General features: G+C 36.3%; 1 protein-coding gene across 13 annotated transcripts in view; it reads left to right on the top strand.

Moving 5' to 3' along the window:
* Positions 1-22,500, top strand: part of LOC144971022 (protocadherin gamma-A11-like) — a 249,409-nt gene that overhangs the window by 132,270 nt on the left and 94,639 nt on the right. For all 13 annotated transcript variants that reach the window (XM_078911317.1, XM_078911315.1, XM_078911314.1 and 10 more), the window contains 6 exons: positions 812-951; positions 2,166-2,328; positions 4,742-4,838; positions 8,652-8,867; positions 18,913-19,215; positions 20,357-20,578. In XM_078911317.1, coding sequence (XP_078767443.1) covers positions 812-951; positions 2,166-2,328; positions 4,742-4,838; positions 8,652-8,867; positions 18,913-19,215; positions 20,357-20,578 — 1,141 coding nt within the window. The remainder of the gene's footprint in view (positions 1-811; positions 952-2,165; positions 2,329-4,741; positions 4,839-8,651; positions 8,868-18,912; positions 19,216-20,356; positions 20,579-22,500) is intronic.

A 22,500-nucleotide genomic window follows, 5' to 3' on the forward strand; every position in this document is an offset into this window, starting at 1 on the left:
TTCAAAATTTCAAATCTGTGCGGCTATGTAGTCTAGTGGTATGAAACTCGATTTCGGATCGGAAGGTCATTGGTTCGAGCCTCTCTCGGCGCATAGTTGAGTCCTTGGAAAAGGCTCTTTACTCATATTCTTTCATCGTACTCAGGTGTAAAATGAGTAGCTGGCCATTAACAGCGTTGTCTCTGTAAATGGTAATATCACCTAACAGGCGTCATGTTGCGTTCTACATATTAAGTAAGTGTTGCTGATGGTCAGGGACCCTTTGTAAAGCCCGTTAGTGGATATTGCTCTATATAAAAGCTCAAGTTTAGAAACGCCACCCCCCCCCCTTTATTCTCTCTCTCTCTCTCTCTCTCTCTCTCTCTCTCTCTCTCTCTCTCTCTCTATATATATATATATATATATATATATATATATATATATATATATCTTGTTTTTCTCTCCCTTTCAGTCATCCTTTGTATTCCCTACGTTGTTAATTATTTTCTTCTTAACGTTTATTTTCTTGTGCATTACTTTAACTCGCTCAATCCTAGAGATTGTTGCTACACTTCAAAATTGGAAAATGCATTAAAAATAAGCATGTACATAAATAGTTTTGTTCAACTATCTTTAACATGAAAAAAAATTTAAAACATTAGCTTTGATACTACGCCAATAATTTATCTCATATAACTGTAACAAATAGGCATGGGTTAAAAGTAACCCGGGTAAACTACGGATATACTCGGTGTTAAGGTTGAGTGAGTTAAAAATATCTTTCCATCCAGATCTCATTAACATTCATTTATGTTTTTTTTCTCCTTGGCAGATTTTCCTTAAATGTAGAAAAACGATTAAACAACCGTTTTTCTGTGAACCTTGTAGTGACCGACCGATTGGACAGGGAGATTAGAGACCACTATACTGTTTTACTTCTGGCAACGGATGGAGGTGTCCAACCCATGACTGGTGAGTTGTTGTTGATCCCAGGGGAAGGCATTTCGTCACTGCGTTGGCACATAGTTAACTTGTTTTCCTAAAATTGTCATTCTCTCCACCTTCCCGCCCCCCCCCCTCTTTCCTCCTCCTCCTCCTCTCCACCACCTCCTACTCTTCTTTTTCGTCTTCTTCTTCTTCTTCTTCTTCTTCTTCTTCTTCTTCTTCTTCTTCTTCTTCTTCTTCTTCTTCTTCTTCTTCTTCCTCTTCTTCTCAAATGTCATTGGTTTTAATTGAAAATTCATTTAACATCACACGATTACTCACGATATGAAATCACATAAACGGGTTGGTTCATATTATAGATATTTATCAATAAGTCAACAACGTTATAAGGCAACGGTGCCTCTCTTGTAACGGTGATATAAATATGAACTGATTCACACAATTTGGAAATTTTCTTAGAATTGTTTGGCATTTTCTATGAATCGATCTGATAATTCTGATAAAGAATTGATACATAGTTATATTCATGACCCTAGGTGAATATTTGGCTGAAACAAGCTGTGTAGTGACCAAAAAAAAATGAAAACAAAAATTAATATAACAGCTTCTTAAAGGAATAAGATATTAAACACGAGATGTTTCCGTGCAAAACCCTTCTTCGGGCATCAATGAATGCAGCTTTAACTTGTTTGTTATTAACTAAAGGTTTTGAGACTGAAATGCTCCATGTCTAAAATGTTGTTATCATATCATAATCACATCATATCATATTGTATCATATCAAATATAGGCTTTAAAATGGACCAAGTGTTCCTTAAATGCCCTTAAAACATAAGTAACAATATATTGTACATTAAACATTGCATATTCTTTCAGATAAAAAAAAAATTTCAAAAGGGAGAAACAGATAAAAACAGAGAAGAAAATATTTTAAAAAGACCATCCGCTCTTATTATTGAAATATTATTAATGCTCAGTAAAGTATGTACATTTTAGCCCAAAGTTCTCAATCAAGGGTATTTTTTAATTCATTAACGTTTTAGCATCTTTAGTTTGATATGTTAAACTGTTCCATGTTCTTGGCTTACGGAATATACATACAATGTATTCTTCCTAATTGAAGTCGAGTATCTTAAAATAAATATTATTTGATATTCCTTTAAGAAGCTGTTATATCCATTTTTATTCATTATGAATTTCCTGACCTTGAGTAACGTCTCAATGTTCTTGACACTTTCCAGGCACCTTGACTATCCACATTAACGTCACTGATGATAACGACAGCGATCCCATGTTCACACAGCAGGATTACTCTTTTGGCGTGGAGGAGACGGAGGGGCCGGGCAACGTTGTAGGGAAAGTAACTGCCACTGATGCTGATATTGGGAGAAATAAAGATATAAGGTGAGCTCCTAGAAGTGATTTCGATTATTAATAATATTACATGACCTTATGTTGCTCGCTCTCTCTCTCTCTCTCTCTCTCTCTCTCTCTATATATATATATATATATATATATATATATATATATATATATATATATATATATATATATATATCAACAAACCAACCAATCTCTCTATTTACCTATCTCTTTGTCTCCAATATTCTCTACTAATCTCTCTCTCTCTCTCTCTCTCTCTCTCTCTCTCTCTCTCTCTCTCTGCTCTCTCTCTTTGTTTGTTTGTGTCGCATGGCTCTCGCAATCTATTTATTTCTGTGTACATGCGCGCGCGCGTGTGTGTGTGTGTTGCGTCTCTCTCTCTCTCTCTCTCTCTCTCTCTCTCTCTCTCTCTCTCTCTCTCTCTCTCTCTCTCTCTCTCTCTCTCTCTCTCTCTCTGCCTCGCTATCTCTCCTATCTCTTTCTATTATTTTGCTAACATTGGTTAGTTCGTTTGTTGAACATTTATTTCAAGGCCTATTTTGGAATCGTTCTGATAGATTTACTTTATTCATCACCTCACATCATTGCCAAAACATGTATTACATCAATCATACAACAATCATATGAGCACATGGAAAAAATACTATAGGTCGTCCCCATTATTGGAAGGCGTAGTTCTGGGATCCTGTGCTTTCCTCAATTGGATTCAGTAGTCTGATGTCACGCCGCCCGGCAACGGCGGCCATCTTGGTTCTAAACAAAGAAAATCATTACTTTTTATTCTTCATGCTGGCCAGAACTTTTCAATTGCCTTGTGATCAGAATGTGTAAAAGTCAAAACATGATCAAATTTATGGGTTTTTTTTTCCTCTCGATACGCTTTTATTCTCGCCGGAGAAACATTTCATACGGGCGTCCGCCATTGTTCCGATATTTTAGAGCCAGTGTTACTAAGTTACCATGCGTCATTAGGAAGGAAGAATCAGAGCTTGCTCGAAATAGATTAAATCTCTTATATTTTAAGTTTTCAAATCAGTCTTGATTGACGAAAATGATTCAAAAATAGAAAAAACAGCAGATGATGTCATGAGAGTTGGAGATTCAAAAATACAACTGTTTGGGCAGAGTTTATTTGATGGAACGAAATTTAACATAGAATAAGACAGCAGTACACATTGATAGTCAATGTTTAGATATTTAGTTGTCAATAATGTTTCTTTTTCTTTGAGAGCTGCTGTTAGCGCATTGTGGTCTTGTGGTATGGCGCTCGGCGTCTGACCTATAAGTCTCTTGTTCGAGTCCCACGTTAGTCGGCGCAAAGTTGGGGCAGTTTGGAAAACTCCTTATTCACATTATAGCAAATGTACTCTGGTGTAAAATGGGTATCTGGCGGTCATACCAGCGTTGTGTCTCTGTCGAAGTAACTCATTTCATTGTCACAGAATTTTTAGACGTCAAAGAGTTTTCATTTTTTAAAATAATTGAGCTTTTATATAGCGCAATATTCACTAAACGTGCTCAAAGCGCTTTAAAATGGGTCCCTGGCCAACAGTACCACTTAACATTTAGGACGGGACAGACGCCTTTTAGGCGATATTACAATTTTTGCGGACAGACAACGCTGTTAACGGTCAGATACTCATTATACACCTGAGTACGGTTAGAGAATGAGAATAAAGAGCCTTTTCCAAGGACTCAACTATGCGCCGAGCGAGGCTCGAACCCTGATCCGAAAGTGAGTGTCACACCACTAGATAACATAGCTGCACAGATGCCCTTGAATATGATGAATGAAGTACTATCCATTCTGTTGTCATCAAATTGTGTCATTTATTGGCGAAAGCCTAAGATTGAATAAACTTTGAAACTTTGAAAAAACTTTGAAACTCTTTTATACATGATGAGTAGGACTCAGCTACCCATTGATCGCTGAGTGAACAAGTAGTTCTGCTTACAAAAGATTGTAATGCATCGCAAACTCCAGCAGTCCCAAGCTCAATAAACTTTATCCTTAGGTGTCTTAACTAGTTAACGAGTTAACTACTTCGCGAAGTCCCAGGTTTGAGAGTTTTTGCCAAGATGAGGGTCATTTAAATCGGTCGATATTTGAAGGACGAGTTTTCTGGCCAAAAGTCTTTAAATACGAGTTAATCTGAAGTACGGCAGTTAAGGTTAACGCTTATTTCTTCTTCTTATCACCAAAAAAAAAACAAAAGAAAGAAAAGTTTTCATGTCTTCGTGTGTCTTGTACGGCTTCAGAGATGTAAATTAATACCAACCTCTCTCTCTCTCTCTCTCTCTCTCTCTCTCTCTCTCTCTCTCTCTCTCTCTCTCTCTCATACACACACACACACACACACACACACACACACACACATGAATGAAAGTATTGTTATAAAGTTGTGTTTTCATGTTGTAATCTTATTATTCACAGGTACAATCTGGTGTTTCCCACAAGGGACCACCGCGGGCCAAAGTTGTTTGGGATCGATTCGTTCACGGGAGAAATCACCATCAAAAATCCATTGCAGGTAAGTGGAGTGACAGGGAACAATGCCAATAGATTAAAAAGCTAGGTCGTGTTTTGTGATTGGTGTCAGGGGGGTTGGACAATGATGCCGTTGTTTTGTGGAGATGGTAGTAGAAGGAATCATGTTGCTGTTTTCGTTACTCTTGTTGAAAGGGTCGACTGTGTGTGTGTGTGTGTGTGTGTGTGTGTGTGTGTGTGTGCATGTGTGTGTGTGTGTTTGTTGTTTTTTTTTTCAGGGTATTTTTTTTTGCAGCCTTTGATGATTATGATGAAGATGGTGATCCTGTATAGGAAGATGGTGATGATGCTGATTTGGATGACAATGATGATGATGATGATGATGACGACGACGACGATGATGATGATGATAATGATGATGATGATGATAATGATGATGAGATGATGCTGATGGTGACGGTGATGATATCAAGAGAAAATATGAATTAGGTTTGGGAAAATTGATATTGAGTGGAATCTTTTGTTCATTTTCATGTTGTTTTACTTTTTCGGTTTATTTTTTGGGGGTTTTTTTTGTCGGTTTCCCATTTGGGGAAAAGTAAGCTATAGAATGAAAGTTTAATATGGACAGGCAATGAAATGTTTAATATTTTCAATGATTAACGACAAGATGACGTGATTTTAATATGTAGAATCAATAGAAAATAAACAACCTTGTCGGTGCCAGAATAAGTAATAGGTGTTATTCCATCCAGTCATAGTCATTTGAAGGAATAGGAATCTCATTAAGCTGAATTAGAGAAACTTGAGATTTTTTTTTTGTTTTGATATATCGCGCAATATCCACTAAAGATGCTTAAAGCGCTGTACAAGGGTTCCCTGACCAACAGCAACACGTAACATGTAGAACGAGGCATGACGCCTGTTAGGCGATATTACATTTTATCCGACAGATAAAACGCTGATAACCCCAGGTACTCATTTTCACATGAGTACGATGAGACAATGTGAGTAAAGAGCCTCCAAAGACTCAACTATGCGCCGAGCGAGGCTCGAACCCAGGACCTTCCGATCCGAAAACGAGTGTCATACTACTAGACCACATAGCGCAGAGAAACCCGATTTTTAATGTAATTTTAAAACAAAATCAATTCTAATGAACGCGTTAATTGCCGTACTCTAGAAAGACACGTACAGGCTATCCCAGGAGTCTTGAACCAATAACATATCGTATTTATTCTGAAACTAATGAAGATATCATTATGAAATTCGTTTCAGTTCATAAAGAAATCATAAAAGCTTTTGGGTATTTTGTTGGGGTTTTTATTTTCTGTAGCCACGTTTTTTACTGATGGCAGTTGAGTTGATCGGCAAAGAAATGCTCAAATAAATACACTTGGAGAGAACTTGAGCGAGGCATCAAAGTCCTGATCACACATAATGGTGGACACGTTGAAATCCATTAAAGATGCTGGGGGTTATTTAATAGTTAAAAACTTTTCATCTTTCGAATTCTGGTTAACTCTAAACAAAACATGAATTATTTCTCTTTATTTTCGCGAACATCATGTCACGTGCTTAGCTGTGCTGTCTTTCTCCGTAAACTATTTTCTTATTTGGTCCAAACTTCTTGGACAACCTGTATTTTAAAGATTTGGCTCTAAAACTCGTCCTTCAAATATCGATCGATTTAAATGGCCCTCCTTAAAACTGTCCTCGTGATGTCATTGTTTTAAAAATCCAGTCTACACAACAAGGTTAGACAGCAGTATTTGTTCATCTCTATATCTTTTTACCACAAGACATCCGATCTTTAACAACCATTTTTTAAAAAATTATTACTAGTTCTTGACATCATTTGTCTGTATTTTTTTTAAATTAAAAAGAGATTACATTTTAATTCTAGAATCCTAGTATGTATCATCTTTTAGGATGTCAAGGTATCTTTCAGGAAAACCCTGCCTCATATTGAAAATAAAACCTTATATTTTTTTATTACATATCTCGACCAATAAAATTTACCCCCAGTCTGCCAAAAAAAAAAAAAAAAAAAACAAAAAAAAACCACTAAATTCTTAAGAAGATTTGTTTACAAGTTGGGTCAGGGGAGGGGGTCATTCTAATCATTGAATGTATAAAGTATATGAAGTAAATATTGTCTTGTCAAAATATAAAACGGCGTTTTGTCATTAAAGTTGAATTAAATCTCATCCGTCTACTGGCTCTATCTTGTCTGTAATCTTTAAAAATATGTGACAGGTCATTTTGAAAGATTTTGTTTATATTGTTGATCCATCGATTTTGAGGTTGAAGATGAGTAGATAGACGGGATCGTGAATAGACTGGGGAAAAATAAATTCCTGTCTCAAAATGTTGAAAGAGATGATATCCAAGCAAAGATAAATATTGAACTCAATAACAACATCTTATTGACTATAGAAAAAAAAAAACAGAGTTGACGTCACTCAGCTTTGTTGTTATTGTTAGACAGACTGTTAGTGATTAGATCTCAGTAAATTATATAACCAGACTATAGACGTTAAAGGTTACACACAGTTCTGTGTGTTGGTAGGTTTACTACCGTTGGCGGATGTTGTGAGTATTTTACCTAAAAGAATAGCATCAACTACATTATTTTATCTTTTGCAGATTATTTATATAACCCAGAGATTTTTGGAGTATAGAAAATAAATTCAGTGAGAATAATAATTACGTTTGATGAATTCCTTTTAGCCAAAACATTCAACTCTCTAGTCCTTAAAGAAAATTCAATTATTGAAGTTACTCCCTCGTCTTGTTTTTAATTCATAACGATAATCTAATTCTAACTCAATATCGCCGAAATTATATTCTGAATTGATTTGATCGAATTGCACATTTAAAATTCGTGTCTATTGATTCCTTTTTATTTTCCTACTCAGCGTTTAGATGCACAATTTCTTTTTTTTTTAATATGATAACTAATCCCTCTGGTTAACCAGTGAACTACCGTACTCTGGAAAAACACGTATTTTAACATTTGGTTAGAATACTCATCCTTCCAATATCGATATATTTAAATGACCCTCATCTTGGCAAAAACTATCAAACCTGGGACATCGGGAGTATCACTAAGACTATTACTACAACAACAACAACAACTACTACTACTACTACTACTACTACTACTACTACTACTACCTACCTACCTACCTACTACTACTACTACTACTACTACTACTACTACTACTACTACTACTACTCCAACAACTACTACTACTACTACTACTACTACTACTACTACTACTACTACTACTACTACTACTACTACTACTACTACTACTATTACTACTACTACTACTACTACTACTACTACTACTACTACTACTACTACTACTACTACTACTAACCTACTTTAACACACTACCACTACTTATACTACTACTACTACACTACTACTACTACTACTACTACTACTACTAATACTACTACTACTACTACTACTACTACTACTACTACTACTACTATACTACTACTACTACTACTACTACTACTACTACTACTCTACTACTTACTACTACTACTACTACTACATACTACTACTCTCTACTTCTGACTATACTACTACTACTACTACTACTACTACTACTACTACTACTACTAATATACTATACTACTACTACACTACTACTACTACTATACTACTACTCTACTATACACTACTACTACTACTACTACTACTACTACTACTACTATCTACTACTACTACTACTACTACTACTACTACTACTACTACTACTACCACTATACTACTACTACTAATACTAATACTACTTCCTATTTGGTTGTCCATAATTCCTGCCTCTATCCTCCACAGTACGACGCAGGGAAGACTTTCCAAGCCATCGTGGAGGCAAGAGACCAGGGTGTCATCCAAAATCTTGCTGAAGCCACAGTGACCCTGACAGTGGTGAACGTGGGCAACAATGCACCTCACTTGGATCTCAAACTCAGCAGCAGTCTGACAGTTCGTGCCGACACGGTTACCATCCCTGAAAATGCGAAAAAGAATTTGTTTGTTGGGAAGTTAGATGTAAGTTAAATGTTGTCTCTTGGTGTAACGAAAGGCATTTAGTGGAAGGGAACCCCCCCCCCCCCCCTTCTCTCACCTCGGACAGTCGTCCGAATGTAAACATTGGCAGTTAGTGCTAAAATAAGCAAACGACACGTTATTACCATAGATGGTATACGTAATTAATTCAACACACCTGACCTATCAAATTACACGTTATTACCATCCATGGTATACGTAATGCAACACACATGACCTATCGTGTCATCACACAAAAACATATTTTTAACCTTTAAAGTTGATCGACGGAACGAAGTTAACGTCACTCAGCTCTTAGTTTTTATTTTTAGACAGCATGTTAGTGATTAGTTCTCATTAAATTAGTTATATCACTCAGACTATAAATGTTAAAAGTTACACACGGTTTTGTGGGGTGATATGTCTAATTTTAGCTGGTGGATGCTGTCAGTATTTTACCTAAACGCATAGCATCAATTTTATCTTATGTTCAAAGTTTACATGATGCGGAATCTACGAAACAACAATGTTTTGTCAAGCGAAATCATTATTCCAGCAAATAGGACTTTGTTATCGACTTTTGACGAATTTAATTTCTCGCATTTTTCAAATTTCACCCAATATAATATGATGTTATTGCTTTAAAATTTGCTAAATCATTTTTTAATACAAAAAACATTTCATTGTAAAAAGTCCACACATCATCATTATTTTATTTCATTTTCTTCTACTCGATGAAAGAAATTAATTTTCTGAATTTTTAATTGATACCAGACCACAAACCACATCGCTTTCACCATAACTCTTCTCTTACTCATAAACAAAACGTTTACAAAACGAAATTCAGGAAAAGTTAGAATAATAAAATCTTTTACTCCGATTCAACAGTCTCTCAAAATACCATCATCCTGCCGCTCTTCAAGCATTCATTCCATCAGCCGCGTCTTCCCGGTTAATACAATCTCTATATTATTTAACAAAATACAAAGTGTACATTATCTATGAAAAATATACCATAAGGGGTTTAATTATGTCATTACCTCAGGCCGCATTGTGAAAGTAGAGGCTGGTCGATGAAGAAGCTGTTATTAAAGGTGTATTACACAGCCAGTACGTTGTGAAATTATTATTCTCCGCTGCTGTTTAAGCTACAGGAATGATTTGTATTCTCTATTTGAGAAACATGCACGAAGAAGACCGCGTTTAAGTATCCAACTGTTTGTTCAATTGAAAGATAATCGACGGTCTATCAATAAATATCTAGAAATATAAACGTACGTTCCAGGCTATTCGAAAATAAAGTGTGTGTTTGTCATACATTTAAAAACCATCAAGTATATATATATATATATATATATATATATATATATATATATATATATATATATAATATATATATATATATATATATATATATATATATATATATATATATATATATCGACCAGAAGCACTAAACAGTGTAGGGCGAGTAATGATGTCTGTTATGCGATAATATTACAATTTTATTCCGACAGAGACAGCTCTGTTAACGACCAGGTACTCACACTACTTAATTTTCATTTCTCTCTCTCTCTCTCTCTCTCTCTCTCTCTCTCTCTCTCTCTCTCTCTCTCTCTCTGTCGCTCTTTCTCTATCTATCTATCTATCTCTGTGTCTGTCTCTCTCTGTGTCTATCTCTCTCTCTCTCTCTCTCTCTCTCTCTCTCTCTCTCTCTCTCTCTCTCTCTCTCTCTCTCTCTCTTTGCCTTTCCCTGTCACTTTGTCTCTCCCTCTGTCTCTCTCTGTCTCTCTATCTGTATCTCTCTTATCTTTCTCTGTCTCTCTGTCTGTCTGCCTATCTCTCTCCCTCTCTCTAATTATCATTCTCTCTCTATTTCTCTCTCTCTCTCTATCTCTCTCTCTCTCTCCCTCTCTCTCTCTCTCTCAATATTTATCCCATCCTCTAATATATTGTGGCGTAGTTGCACACATATGTAATGGCTTATGATCGTTTAGTGACTTTTTGATAGATGGTAATATTATTCTTTTGTAGATATTAATAATGACGGAAGAGTTCAAGGGCCAATGATGATAATTGAATGTACAACATCAAGACATTCAAATTAAAGTCCAGATTCTAAGTTTCATTTCTTATTGCTTTATTTGTTGTGATAAGTCCCAAATCCAAATCAAATAACATGGTCATAATTCATTCAGGTTCTTCAATTCCAAATCCGTAAAATCAATCCAAATGATAAGTCAATTTTGCCTAAGTAACGATTTTCAATATACGTGGAATATTTCTAAGTCCGTAAATTCAAATAAATGAGGGTGAGCACAAAAGGTTTAATATGTGCCTCTCATAGTGAAGTAGAATAGAATCGAATAGAAAGACATGTAGATTAGAAACACTCTGTTTTGAACCCTATCGTAAACTATCCCACAATTCTTTCTGGCCACTCCTCCAACTGATTTTGACATCCCACATTAATATTCAAAACCTGCTTCTTTCAAGTAAGAATCATATACAACTTGTATATTAAAAACAACAAGAATTGTCTCGAATATCACTATCAAACCCCGCCTCTTATGACATAAAAGTACTTTGACAAAGGACCACATTTTATGCATAACAACCAAAGTAGATCAATCTGTTGCTGATATCCGCTGAGTTGTTTACGTATTCCCTGAGTTGCAACGACAGTGTTTTGTGGACACAACCGAGAATAAATGCATCCTCCTGCAGCAACCCCCATTGTTCTTTCTAATATTTGCCGTGTTTTATTGTCATGTTTTTATCAAAACTCTTGCGTACATTTCTTGCATAAGCTTACTCTCATTCAATATATATATATATATATATATATATATATATATATATATATATATATATATATATATATATATATATAAATTGAGCTTTTTTATATATCGCAATATCCAACAAACGTGCTCAAAGCGCTTTAGATATATATATATATATATATATATATATATATATATATATATATATATATATATATATATATATATTTATATATTTACACGCGCAAATACTGGTGTCAGTTCCAAAAACTACAACTTGTGAAGAACCACTGCATGCACTGTGTCAAAGGACTGGACTCAATTTTATCAAGAATACGCCAACGCAGACGAGAATATAATGAAAGACAAGACACCCCCCCCCCCACCCCCACCCCCACCCAATCAAATACTAAAAAAGGTTGTCATTTCATCAATAACGTCAACAATTGGGTCATAAAAGTATTATGAAGTCATAAATAATAGTATCCATCATCATTTAATAATGAGAAGGGAAAGGTCAAACGAATAGCCGTGGTGGAGATGTAATCTTCTGTGCTCACATACACCACCTACACACACCCATAAACACATTCACAACACACATTTACACACAGACGCCTACAACAAATACACACACATACACCCACACCCACACACACACACCTACATACACACACACATACCTCCACACACAAACACACTTACACACACACACTTACACACAAATACAACTACATACATACACACACCTACACACACACACACACACACACACACATAAACACACATTTCATTATTTTCTTTAAACTTTATTTTGCTGCGTATTTTAAAAACTATAATTCAAATTACGGTAATAACAAAAACTCTAAACAGGTTTATGATTAGACTACTTTTTGCTCTTTAAACCCTCTTCCGCACTAGGACAGGACTGTCCTGGGACAGTCCTGTCCCGAATCTGTAACATATAGAATTTAGAGAAATCTTCCGCACCTATTGGGACGGGACAAAACAGTCCCGTTGTGTCCCAAGCCGTTGTGAAATGCTACAAAATCAACGGGACAGGACTGTCCCAGTCCCGTGTTCATATCGTTTGTGATAGTAGAAAAATATAGCAGACTTCCGCACTAGGACAAAAAAGTCCCAGACTTGGCGGCGCCGTGTCAAAATTGAAATGCCTGTCTTTATTTTCTGCATCCCTACTACTACTATTACTATTACTACTACTACTACTACTACTACTACTACTACTACTACTACTACTACTACTACTACTACTACTACTACTACTACTACTACTACTACTACTACGACGACGACTACTACTACTACTACTACTACTACTACTACTACTACTACTACTACTACTACTACTACTACTACTACTACTACTACTACTACTACTATTACTACTACTACTATTTCTACTGTTACTTCTGCTGCGGCTAATGCCACTAATATATTAATACCTACATCACTTATATTTTGTATTTATTTCCAATTCCATTGTATTTATTTTCCAACAACAGTCCACACTTTATTTTAGTTCACTTTCTATACTGCATTACACAGTTCCTTCCCGCCTCCCCTCTTTTGACATAATTAAGTATGCCCTTTTATAAATTTCTATTGCTCTGTTTCAATTCGCGCTTCCTCACAAAGTAGCATACAATTTCCTGCCCATCAATGTTTTTGTTTATGCATCTTAACAACGCCACTACCACACTATCTCATTCGTCTGTAGTTTTTAATTCATCATGTGTTGTTGATGAAGGGGAAATCCAAAACCTCCATTTGATCTATTTTCGTATATCAAACTGAAGCTTACATTCAATTTCACAGTTATAATTTATTTATTTATTTCAATTCTGAATATAAAAAAAGCAAGAACAATTCAAAAAATAATTCTATGTGATGAAACCACGTACAGAAGGCATAGCAACATAAACATTTTCGGCAATTTAAAAACGTATGTTTATAAATATAATTTAAGAAGTGTCACACTTTGTGACACAGCAGTACAGTGTCTAAAACCGGTCGCACATCTATTCGGTAACTTGTGGGATCAATTATCTTTATCGTTATTTATTTCGGGAATTCTCAATGAAAATATTTTTAAGTAAGTCCTTCTGAGCCACTTGGACTCATTGTAAAACAAATAAAGTCCTTTAGAGCCTTATAGCCAATGGTGCAGGAGTTATTCCGGTTTCAATAGCGTGAAGCGGACAATTAACGTATTTGTTTGAAAACCTTTGAACAGGACGCTAGTCTGTAGTCTACCGCAGATTTCTATCCCAGCTTGACAGGTACCCTTTTACACCTGAATGGAGTGAGTGATTGGAGTAAATTTTCTTGCTCTAGAAAGTACAAATTGAATCGAACACAGAACCTCTCAGTCCAGAGTACAACGCGCTAACCATGGGCCATCTTGCCTCCTAAGCTTATAAATCCGGAACTTATCCATGTCTCTGTGGCGTTTAGCAGACAGATAACAGTTTAAACTTTAAAAAAATAAAATTCCCTTTTTCATCCCATAGGGGACATTTTTCTCGAGGGTCTATTCCAAGTGAAGACTGGAATAACCCAGGCGTCAGCTGCAATGCAGCGCCTAAAATTTAGCTAGGACGAGGTATAACCCAGGCGTCAACCGCAGTGCAGCGCCGCAAATTGAGCTAGGCGAGGTGACTTACTCAACTGATGCCTTTCGGGTACGAAGCATGCTGACTTTCTATTATCCTCTTGAATGATGCTAGTCCGTCAAAGATTACTTTTATCAGCGAACTGGTACTCATTTGCACCTGGGTAAAATGAGGTGATTTCAAGAAAGTCATTTTAAGATAGGATCGGAGATCACCATAGAGTCTACGGAATTGACCCTTGAGTAATCTTTGGGTCGTTAAAGGATGCATCCAATATTGTTTTCTCTTTCAATTTGTCTTTTTTTCCACGTAGTAAAGCACATTTATATGCAACCTCTATTTCACCCATTACTACTACTACTACTACTACTACTACTACTACTACTACTACTACTACTACTACTACTACTACTACTAGTAGTAGTAGTAGTAGTAGTAGTAGTAGTAGTAGTAGTAGTAGAGTAGTAGTAGTAGTAGTAGTAGTAGTAGTAGTAGTTAGTAGTAGTTAGTATGTTGTTGTTGTTGTTGTTGTTGTAGATGTAGTAGTCGTAATAGTAGTAGTAGTATAGTAGTAGTAGTAGTAGTAGTAGTAGTAGTAGTAGTAGTAGTAGTAGTGGTAGTAGTAGTAGTAGTAGTAGTAGTAGTAGTAGTAGTAGTAGTAGTAGTAGTAGTAGTAGTAGTAGTAGTAGTAGTAGCAGTAGCAATAATATTACTCTTGCTATAAGAATATTTCATGATTATATAAATCTTATGTAAACAAACCCCATTGTACAGTGTAAAAAATCATTATCGCCATGTCGTATCTTATGTTGATTCATAAAATGTGAATTATTAGAGTTGCAATTGCCCACAAATAAACTTTTGAATCTTGTAAAAAAAAATAATAATGCATTCGCGCAGGTGTGTCCTGGGACAGTCCTGTCCTAGTGCGGAACCTCTTTTGAATAGAAGTTTTCTCCAGTGGGACAGGACAAATTTGTCCCGGGACAGTTTTGTCCTAGTGCGGAAGGAGTCTAGCATTGTGCCTTACAACGGCGGTGCTCTTAGTGCTCTTAGTTGAATTTTTTTTTTTAATGAACAAAAAAAAACGTATCTAATAATGATAATATCAATACAACTTGTGTCACTTGTTTAATACTTCCAAGCAATAATAGAGCTTTGATCATAAAGTGTTCACATGTAATTCTTCTAAGGACATCAAAGGAGCACCGAGATTGATCAATATTGATATCATCATACTGGGGTTGTTGGTGTTGTTTAAACTGCCGGTGTTCTGTTTGTTTATTCTATAATATAATGCTTTCTATAAACCCATCTGTTTTTATGAGACCAAAATTAAGATTGAATAACTTTACGGATATAGCTACCTTAGAGAACAAAACTTGATAAAATAGAATTAAATTAAAAGGTTCTCAATTTGAATTAAACAATGATCTCTCTCTCTCTCTCTCTCTCTCTCTCTCTCTCTCTCTCTCTCTCTCTCTCTCTCTCTCTTTCTCTCTCTCTGAGCATAACAAAATTACGATTTCCCTCTTCTCCATTTTCATTGCTTGTTCTCACCTATTTCTCACATATTTTTTCTGCTCTCAATCATTATCAATTGTGGACTGTGTGTTTATTGAATGCTACATTAGATCTTGTATTCTCTCTGTCTATCTGAAAAGACAAACTGTTATCTTCATTCAAAAATATATAATTCGATTTTAAGTTGATTGTTTTGTTATTTCCGTAGAGCAAGAAACCAATTTCAAAAGGTTAAATCAAAAGTTAATTTTCGGTTCTTTCCAGTCCTGCACGCCTGTCAATTTTTAATGACAGTTTTGAGGAACAACAACAAAAATAAATGTAATTAATTCTGCCATACCATGAAAAAGAACTTTTATTTCTCACCTAAATCATAAAATTCGTTATTTTGTACCAAAAATCTGAAATCTTCTCTTCTGATACTTAACTCCATAATTTTAACCAATTAATTGCAGGATCCTTCAAAGATCGATCGATTTAAATGACCTTGGCAAATACTCTCAAACCTTGAACATTCGACATGTTCCTGGTTTGGGAGTATTTGCCGAGTTTTTGCCAAATGAGGGTCCATTAAATCGATCGATTTTCGAAGGTCGAGTTTTCTGGCCTAATTATAAGAGTTTTTCCAGAGTACGACAGCTGTCTTGTTAAATATACAACCTGAACAGTGCTGAAATGTCAAATATTAATACAATATTTGTATAATTACAAGGCTGTCTTTTATACAACGGTAGTTTCTTTCATGTACCCGGAAAATAAATCTCGCCTCTTCTTCAACGCATCAACAAAACGTCTTTTTATTTTTCGCCAGACAACCTATAATTAATCAATTTGAAATTGATGGTTTATAAAAGGTCACTTGTCAAAACGACTCAAGCCTGAGACTTCAAAATAACATTCTCGGGTTTCAGACTATTTTTTTGTCTATGGGAGTCATCTTGATATACTGGGATATGAAGTAAAAAAATTCTGGTCAAAATGGAGAAAGGGTGGTTTGTCATTGAAGGACATCCATTCCTGTTTTAATAACCAACGTGTCTTGTAGAAAATCATTTTAATAGCTGCTCACGTCAGTTGTGGGTTTTATATTTATTCTAAACAAAAAATCATAATAATTCGCAGAATGTTACAATGACATTTCTTTAGATGTCTTTAATTAGATCTCTGTTGCTAAGCCTTTATTTAAATGATCATGTTTTATTTTAACTATTATCTACATCGTGACATGAAGTAATGATTCTTGACGAAAACAATGGAGGACACGATGAGAGTGACTAATGTCAATGGTGCTACTTGAAGCTCGAAGAAATAAATAACAATATGAAATTGAATGTAAGCTTCAATTTAATTACGAAAACAGATGAAAAGGACGTTTCAGGTTTCCCCTTTATCAACAAACAGGATGAATGAAACACACAACAGATGAATGAGATAATTTGGCAGTGGCGTTGTTTTAACATTCAATTTCACATTGTTATTTATTTGAGAGTGACTGAACAACTCAATTAGATACTTTGGAAATAGGGCGTGGCAAGAAGAGAGAGAGGGAGAGAGAGAGAATTTAACAGTTACCGAATTTTGTATGGAAATTAGAAATTCATAGATTTACGAGGATGTGTCTTTTTTGGTATCTATAGTGTCTACAGTTGATTTGCACGTAAGAAAATTTCTATATCTGTTTTTTTCCGCCTAAAATAATTTCAAATCGAATGTAGTTCGGTCCTTAAACTTGAGGTTTCTATATAACAAAGAAGAAGAAGAAGAAGAAGAAGAAGAAGAAGAAGAAGAAGAAGAAGAAGAAGAAGAAGAAGAAAGAAAGAAGAAGAAGAAGAAGAAGAAGAAGAAGAAGAAGAAGAAGAAGAAGAAGAAGAAGAAGAAGAAGAAGAAGAAGAAGAAGAAGAAGAAGAGAAGATGAAGAGAAAGAAGAAGAAGAAGAAGAAGAAGAAGAAGAAGAAGAAGAAGAAGAAGAAGAAGAAGAAGAAGAAGAAGAAGAAGAAGAAGAAGAAGAAGAAGAATGCAGTTTATTGAGATATTCACTCTATATAACTAACAAATTATCGTAAATTCTTCAACGAAGCAAATTGCAAAGTTCGAGATTCTCCAAAGCAAATTTCTTCAAGGACAAAATTATAACAACTACACCGTTAATTAGATTTGAAATGGAAAGGAAATCAGTAATAAAACGGCTTACACTAGTTAAATAATATTAAACATACACCACAATAAATATATTGTGGCAAATATTTGTGGGTCACTTTCAAATGACTCAATCTTTACATTGTATCATCGCCTATTTGAACGATTGGGAAAACACGTCCTGAATGCCGAAATGCAAGGATTTAAGAATCTCGCAATATCCGTGCCAATGTTTCCTCACGATTAAATAAAAGCAGTCATTCAAAGCCATTAGTTTCATAGAGACGGAGTTTATCCCAGTCTCTATTGCGTGAAACGGACACTAGCAATTGCCTGTTACACTTCGTGATTCTATCACAAAGCACTTTCCGTCAAATTTAACAGGCCCAGCTATCCAAACACTGCTGGGTGGACGGGGAGTGGGAGGGGGGGGGGGGCAGAAAAAAACTTCGACTTCACAGGGGATCGATCTCAGTGCTGCGTGTGAAGCGTGTGCTCTACCATCTGAGCTGCCGGGGCTCCCAATTCATCCGATATGCAGCGGAAATAATTTTCCAAATTCATTTCTGAAAAAAAACATCCAAGATCTTACGCTTCCGTTTGTAAAGGATGGAATAGGCTGGTCGGGGAACAAGTAACAGTTATTCTCGATTCAACATTTTATTTATTTTCATATGTTAATTTTTAAAAAACTATATTTTATTTTATCGACAAAATACTAAGAAGCATAATATTTATTTTCGTGCTCATTCCAATATCAAGTTTGACTACCCACCGCTTTTGATTAGTTAGTTTTTTGCTTTTATTCGTTTTGTTGTTGTTTTGTTGTTTTTTTTTTTGTTTTTTTTTTTTTTTGTTGGTCTTTTTTCTGTTTTTGTTTGTGTTTTGTTTGGGGGATTTTTAGGGGTAGCTATAACATTTAATTTCACGCCCAATAGAGTTGTTCATCTCCTTTTTTACTCTCAGGTTACTGACAATGACTCTGGTGCAAGTGGCATCGTGGATTGTTGGTCCAGGCATCCAAGCTTCAAGGTCGTCAGTTACGGAGATTATTTCACCGTTGTCCTCAACGGCACGTTGGACAGGGAGTACGAGGAGCACGTCGATGTAACGCTGGTGTGCCGCGACAAAGGCTCCCCACCCAAGCAGGACACCGCCCCGTTCAACGTCATCGTAGAGGACATCAACGACAACCCGCCAGTGTTCAGCCGGAGGACTTACGAGGCCGATGTGACGGAGGGAAACAGTATCGGGAAGCATATCCTTAAAGTACGTATTGTTTGCGCTCGTTTGTGCGTTGTATTTCAGTGGTTTGCCATCTAGCTTGTGACCTTTAATATCAAATTTATAGCAATGTGAAATTGAATGTAAGCTTCAATTTAATTACGAAAACAGATAACGCAACTACCACATTATCTCATTCATCTGTAGTGTTTCATTTATCCTGTTTGTTGATAAAGGGTAAACCCGAAACGTCCATTTTATCTGTTTTCGTAATTAAATTGATTCTTACATTCAATTTCACATTGTTATTTATGTCTTCGAGCTTCGAGCAGCAACATTAACATTATCCAAGTTAGAAACTACGGAGCAGGCACGGTGTAAGATAAATATCTGAACAAGTATGTATGAAATGTGCCAGACAAAGCAAGAAAGAAAAACACAAGAAAAAAAATATATCACAAAAAAATGAGTCGATCTAGACTGGGTATCGAACCTCAGACCTTCTGATTACCGGTCAGACGTGATACCATTACATTGTGATCTTTAAGTCTCGGGTTTGAGTCCCGCTTTGGACGCTCAAAGTTGAATCGTTAGAGAAGCAGAATACTCAGGTGTAAAATTATGACCTGGCCGGTAGTAGCGTTGTACGATAAAATAAAAAGTGTAACAGGGCCTTACAGATGGCATTCTCGGCCTACTTACTAAGTGTTGCTGTTGGCTTGTAACCCCTTATGAAGTGATTCGAGCTCATGGAGTGAATTTTAGAATCGTTTTGGTTTGTTTTTAATTTTTTTTTTTTTTTTTTTTTTTTTGTTGTTGTAAATTTGTTTGCGTTAATTGGTTTGTCCGGGACATAAGCATAAGGGAAAAATGGATTAAAAGTTTGTATATGTATAAGTGTTTATTGGTGTGGGCGTTTATTTTATATTCTATTAAAGGAAATAGATTTTGTTCTTCTTCCTTTGTGGTAAAATTCGTATCAAGGAGCAAACTCATATTTCCAATCTACTCAAATGTCTTCTCGTTCAGTGAAACTTATAAGCATATCTATTCAGACTTAGAAAGTATTCGTGACAGGCTTATCTTTTGAAACGTCCAGTTTCTCACATTTGCTTCTCTTTTTCAACATACACTTAATCATATTCCATTGCTCTTATCATGTTTACTTTCGTTTTTTTTTCAACAGTTGGAGGCCAGCGATGCGGATGCCGGCATCAATAAAAATTTCGTCTTTTCATTGTACCCCAGGGAAAATTCAGTATTTTCCATTCACCCTGATACCGGCTGGTTGAGAGCCATGACACCATTTGACCACGAAGTAGAGAAAAAGCTCAACGTGATAGTTGTAGCCGCGGACAAGGGCAAGCCACCTTTGTCAAGTACAGCCACTGTCGTAGTTAACATTAAGGTATGCCATCAGGTTTTAGATTGTATCTTTTGGCCCATTTAGACGTTCAGTTAATTCATCCACCACCCGGCGGAATTCCAGAAACTGTGTAGGCGAATTGAGAACTCATAAAAAGTGAGCATGCAAATCAGAAATTAACAGTTTTAACTCTCTCCTTACCGACCATTTTCAGTCTTTTCCCAAAATGGCAGGCTTACCCTGCAGAAAAATAGATTTTTAAAACTCAAACAAGCTCGCTACAAAACAACTTTATTTTCTCATTAATCAAACACAGATAATTGTGATTTACAAAATAAATCTGACAAAGAAATAATGTATATTAATATTGAATCGTAACAAAAGTGACGATTTTGATGTAGATGGTAAGGAGAGGGTTAAGCCAGACATTAGTTGAATTCTTCGTCTACATGCTCAGTTTTCATGGGTTGTTACTTCGTCTATAAATTCTGGGTATCCGTATAGTTAACTGAACGTCTAAATGGGCCATCTATATACCCAGTAAACTTTTAACTTCTCGGTAATTCATCTAAGTCAAGTTCTTTTTGAGTTTGTGTCAAGAGAGTTTTGTGCACAGGATCGATGCAAACTTAACTTCTGTAGTGAGCATATCAAATGTTGTCCCTAAATGGTCGGGTTGTGTTACGTCATTAGGCTTTTAACGAAATCGGGTCGAACGCCGAACCCGAACGCCGAACCCGAACGGATATAGCCTTCTCACGTGACCATGAACGAGATCTGGATAGTGAAGACTCTCAAGCGGTATGCAGCATCGGATCTAAGGTCACGTGATAGAGGATAGCTTGGGTTGCTGTTGGCTTGTGTTAGGGGAGGGGCAAGGTCAGTGTCATTCAATAGTATATAATTGTGCATGTGGCGCTCTATACAGAGAGAAAATTATAAATTGATTACGGGGAAGGTGGGGGGGGGGGGGGGGGGTGGGTTGACCCACAAACGATCGAGGTGTTGGGCTTCGGGTAGACCATGATACGAAATCAAAGAGAAAAGGCCGCTGGTACTTGGATGGTGGAAATGGTTTGGGGGGGTAGTGACAATCAGCATGGGATGTATATATTAACATTAATAATATAGGCAATAGATGACCAGGGATATGTATTGTTTGTGTATTGTTTGTATATGTTTGTGTGTGTGTGTGTGTGTGCGCGCGCGCGCGTGTGTGTGTGTGTGTGTGTGAAAGGGATTACACAAAAACACCTTTCTCTGTAGCTTCCAAATGATTACGTATACGATAAATTTGAAACCCACATTGTTTGAATCAGCTCACTAATTAATTCCTGAGCCTTGAGATGGTGACGCAACTATTACATACAAGACCTTGCAGTCGAGACGGCAGGGCTTTTGGGTTACACAACCACTATTTACCCATCGGTCAGCGGTACTCTTTGATGTATACAACACTCACCGCCTTTACGCAAAGCCGCCTGCCCATAAATCAAGAGATGGTCTCCTAACTGTTCACAAGCGAACTGTCAAACGAGCAATCGATGATTGGATAAGAATCTCAAGATCTCATATAATAAGGTAAGTTTTGGAGAGGTGATATCCCCCCACCCGTCATCGGACAGAACTTTCATTGCGTTATATCATATGAGCTCCGCCTCCTCTTTCTATTCGGGAGTGACGAGATTAGACGAGAGGACGCGAGAAAAAAAATGGTCACGTGTTGGGCAAGTCGTTCGTTAGGCGAGCTTCGGTGTCTAACTATAACTCCGTATTGAGGGATTTGCGAACCATTGTCCATCGCATCGAGTCTAAGCCTTAGTCCAAGGCTATACACCGTACCACTCACTCGGCCACTTCGCCGCGCATTTGATAAGTTAAAATACTAACGAAAGAGTGAAAATGGAGAGGCTCCGTATAGGAACGATACAGACAATGGACGTTTCGGGTACAAACCCTTCGTC

Source organism: Berghia stephanieae, chromosome 4 (assembly GCF_034508935.2).
Source record: "Berghia stephanieae isolate SIO BIC M18660-M18661 chromosome 4, UCSD_Bste_1.3, whole genome shotgun sequence".
NCBI classification, from domain to species: Eukaryota; Metazoa; Mollusca; class Gastropoda; order Nudibranchia; family Aeolidiidae; genus Berghia; species Berghia stephanieae.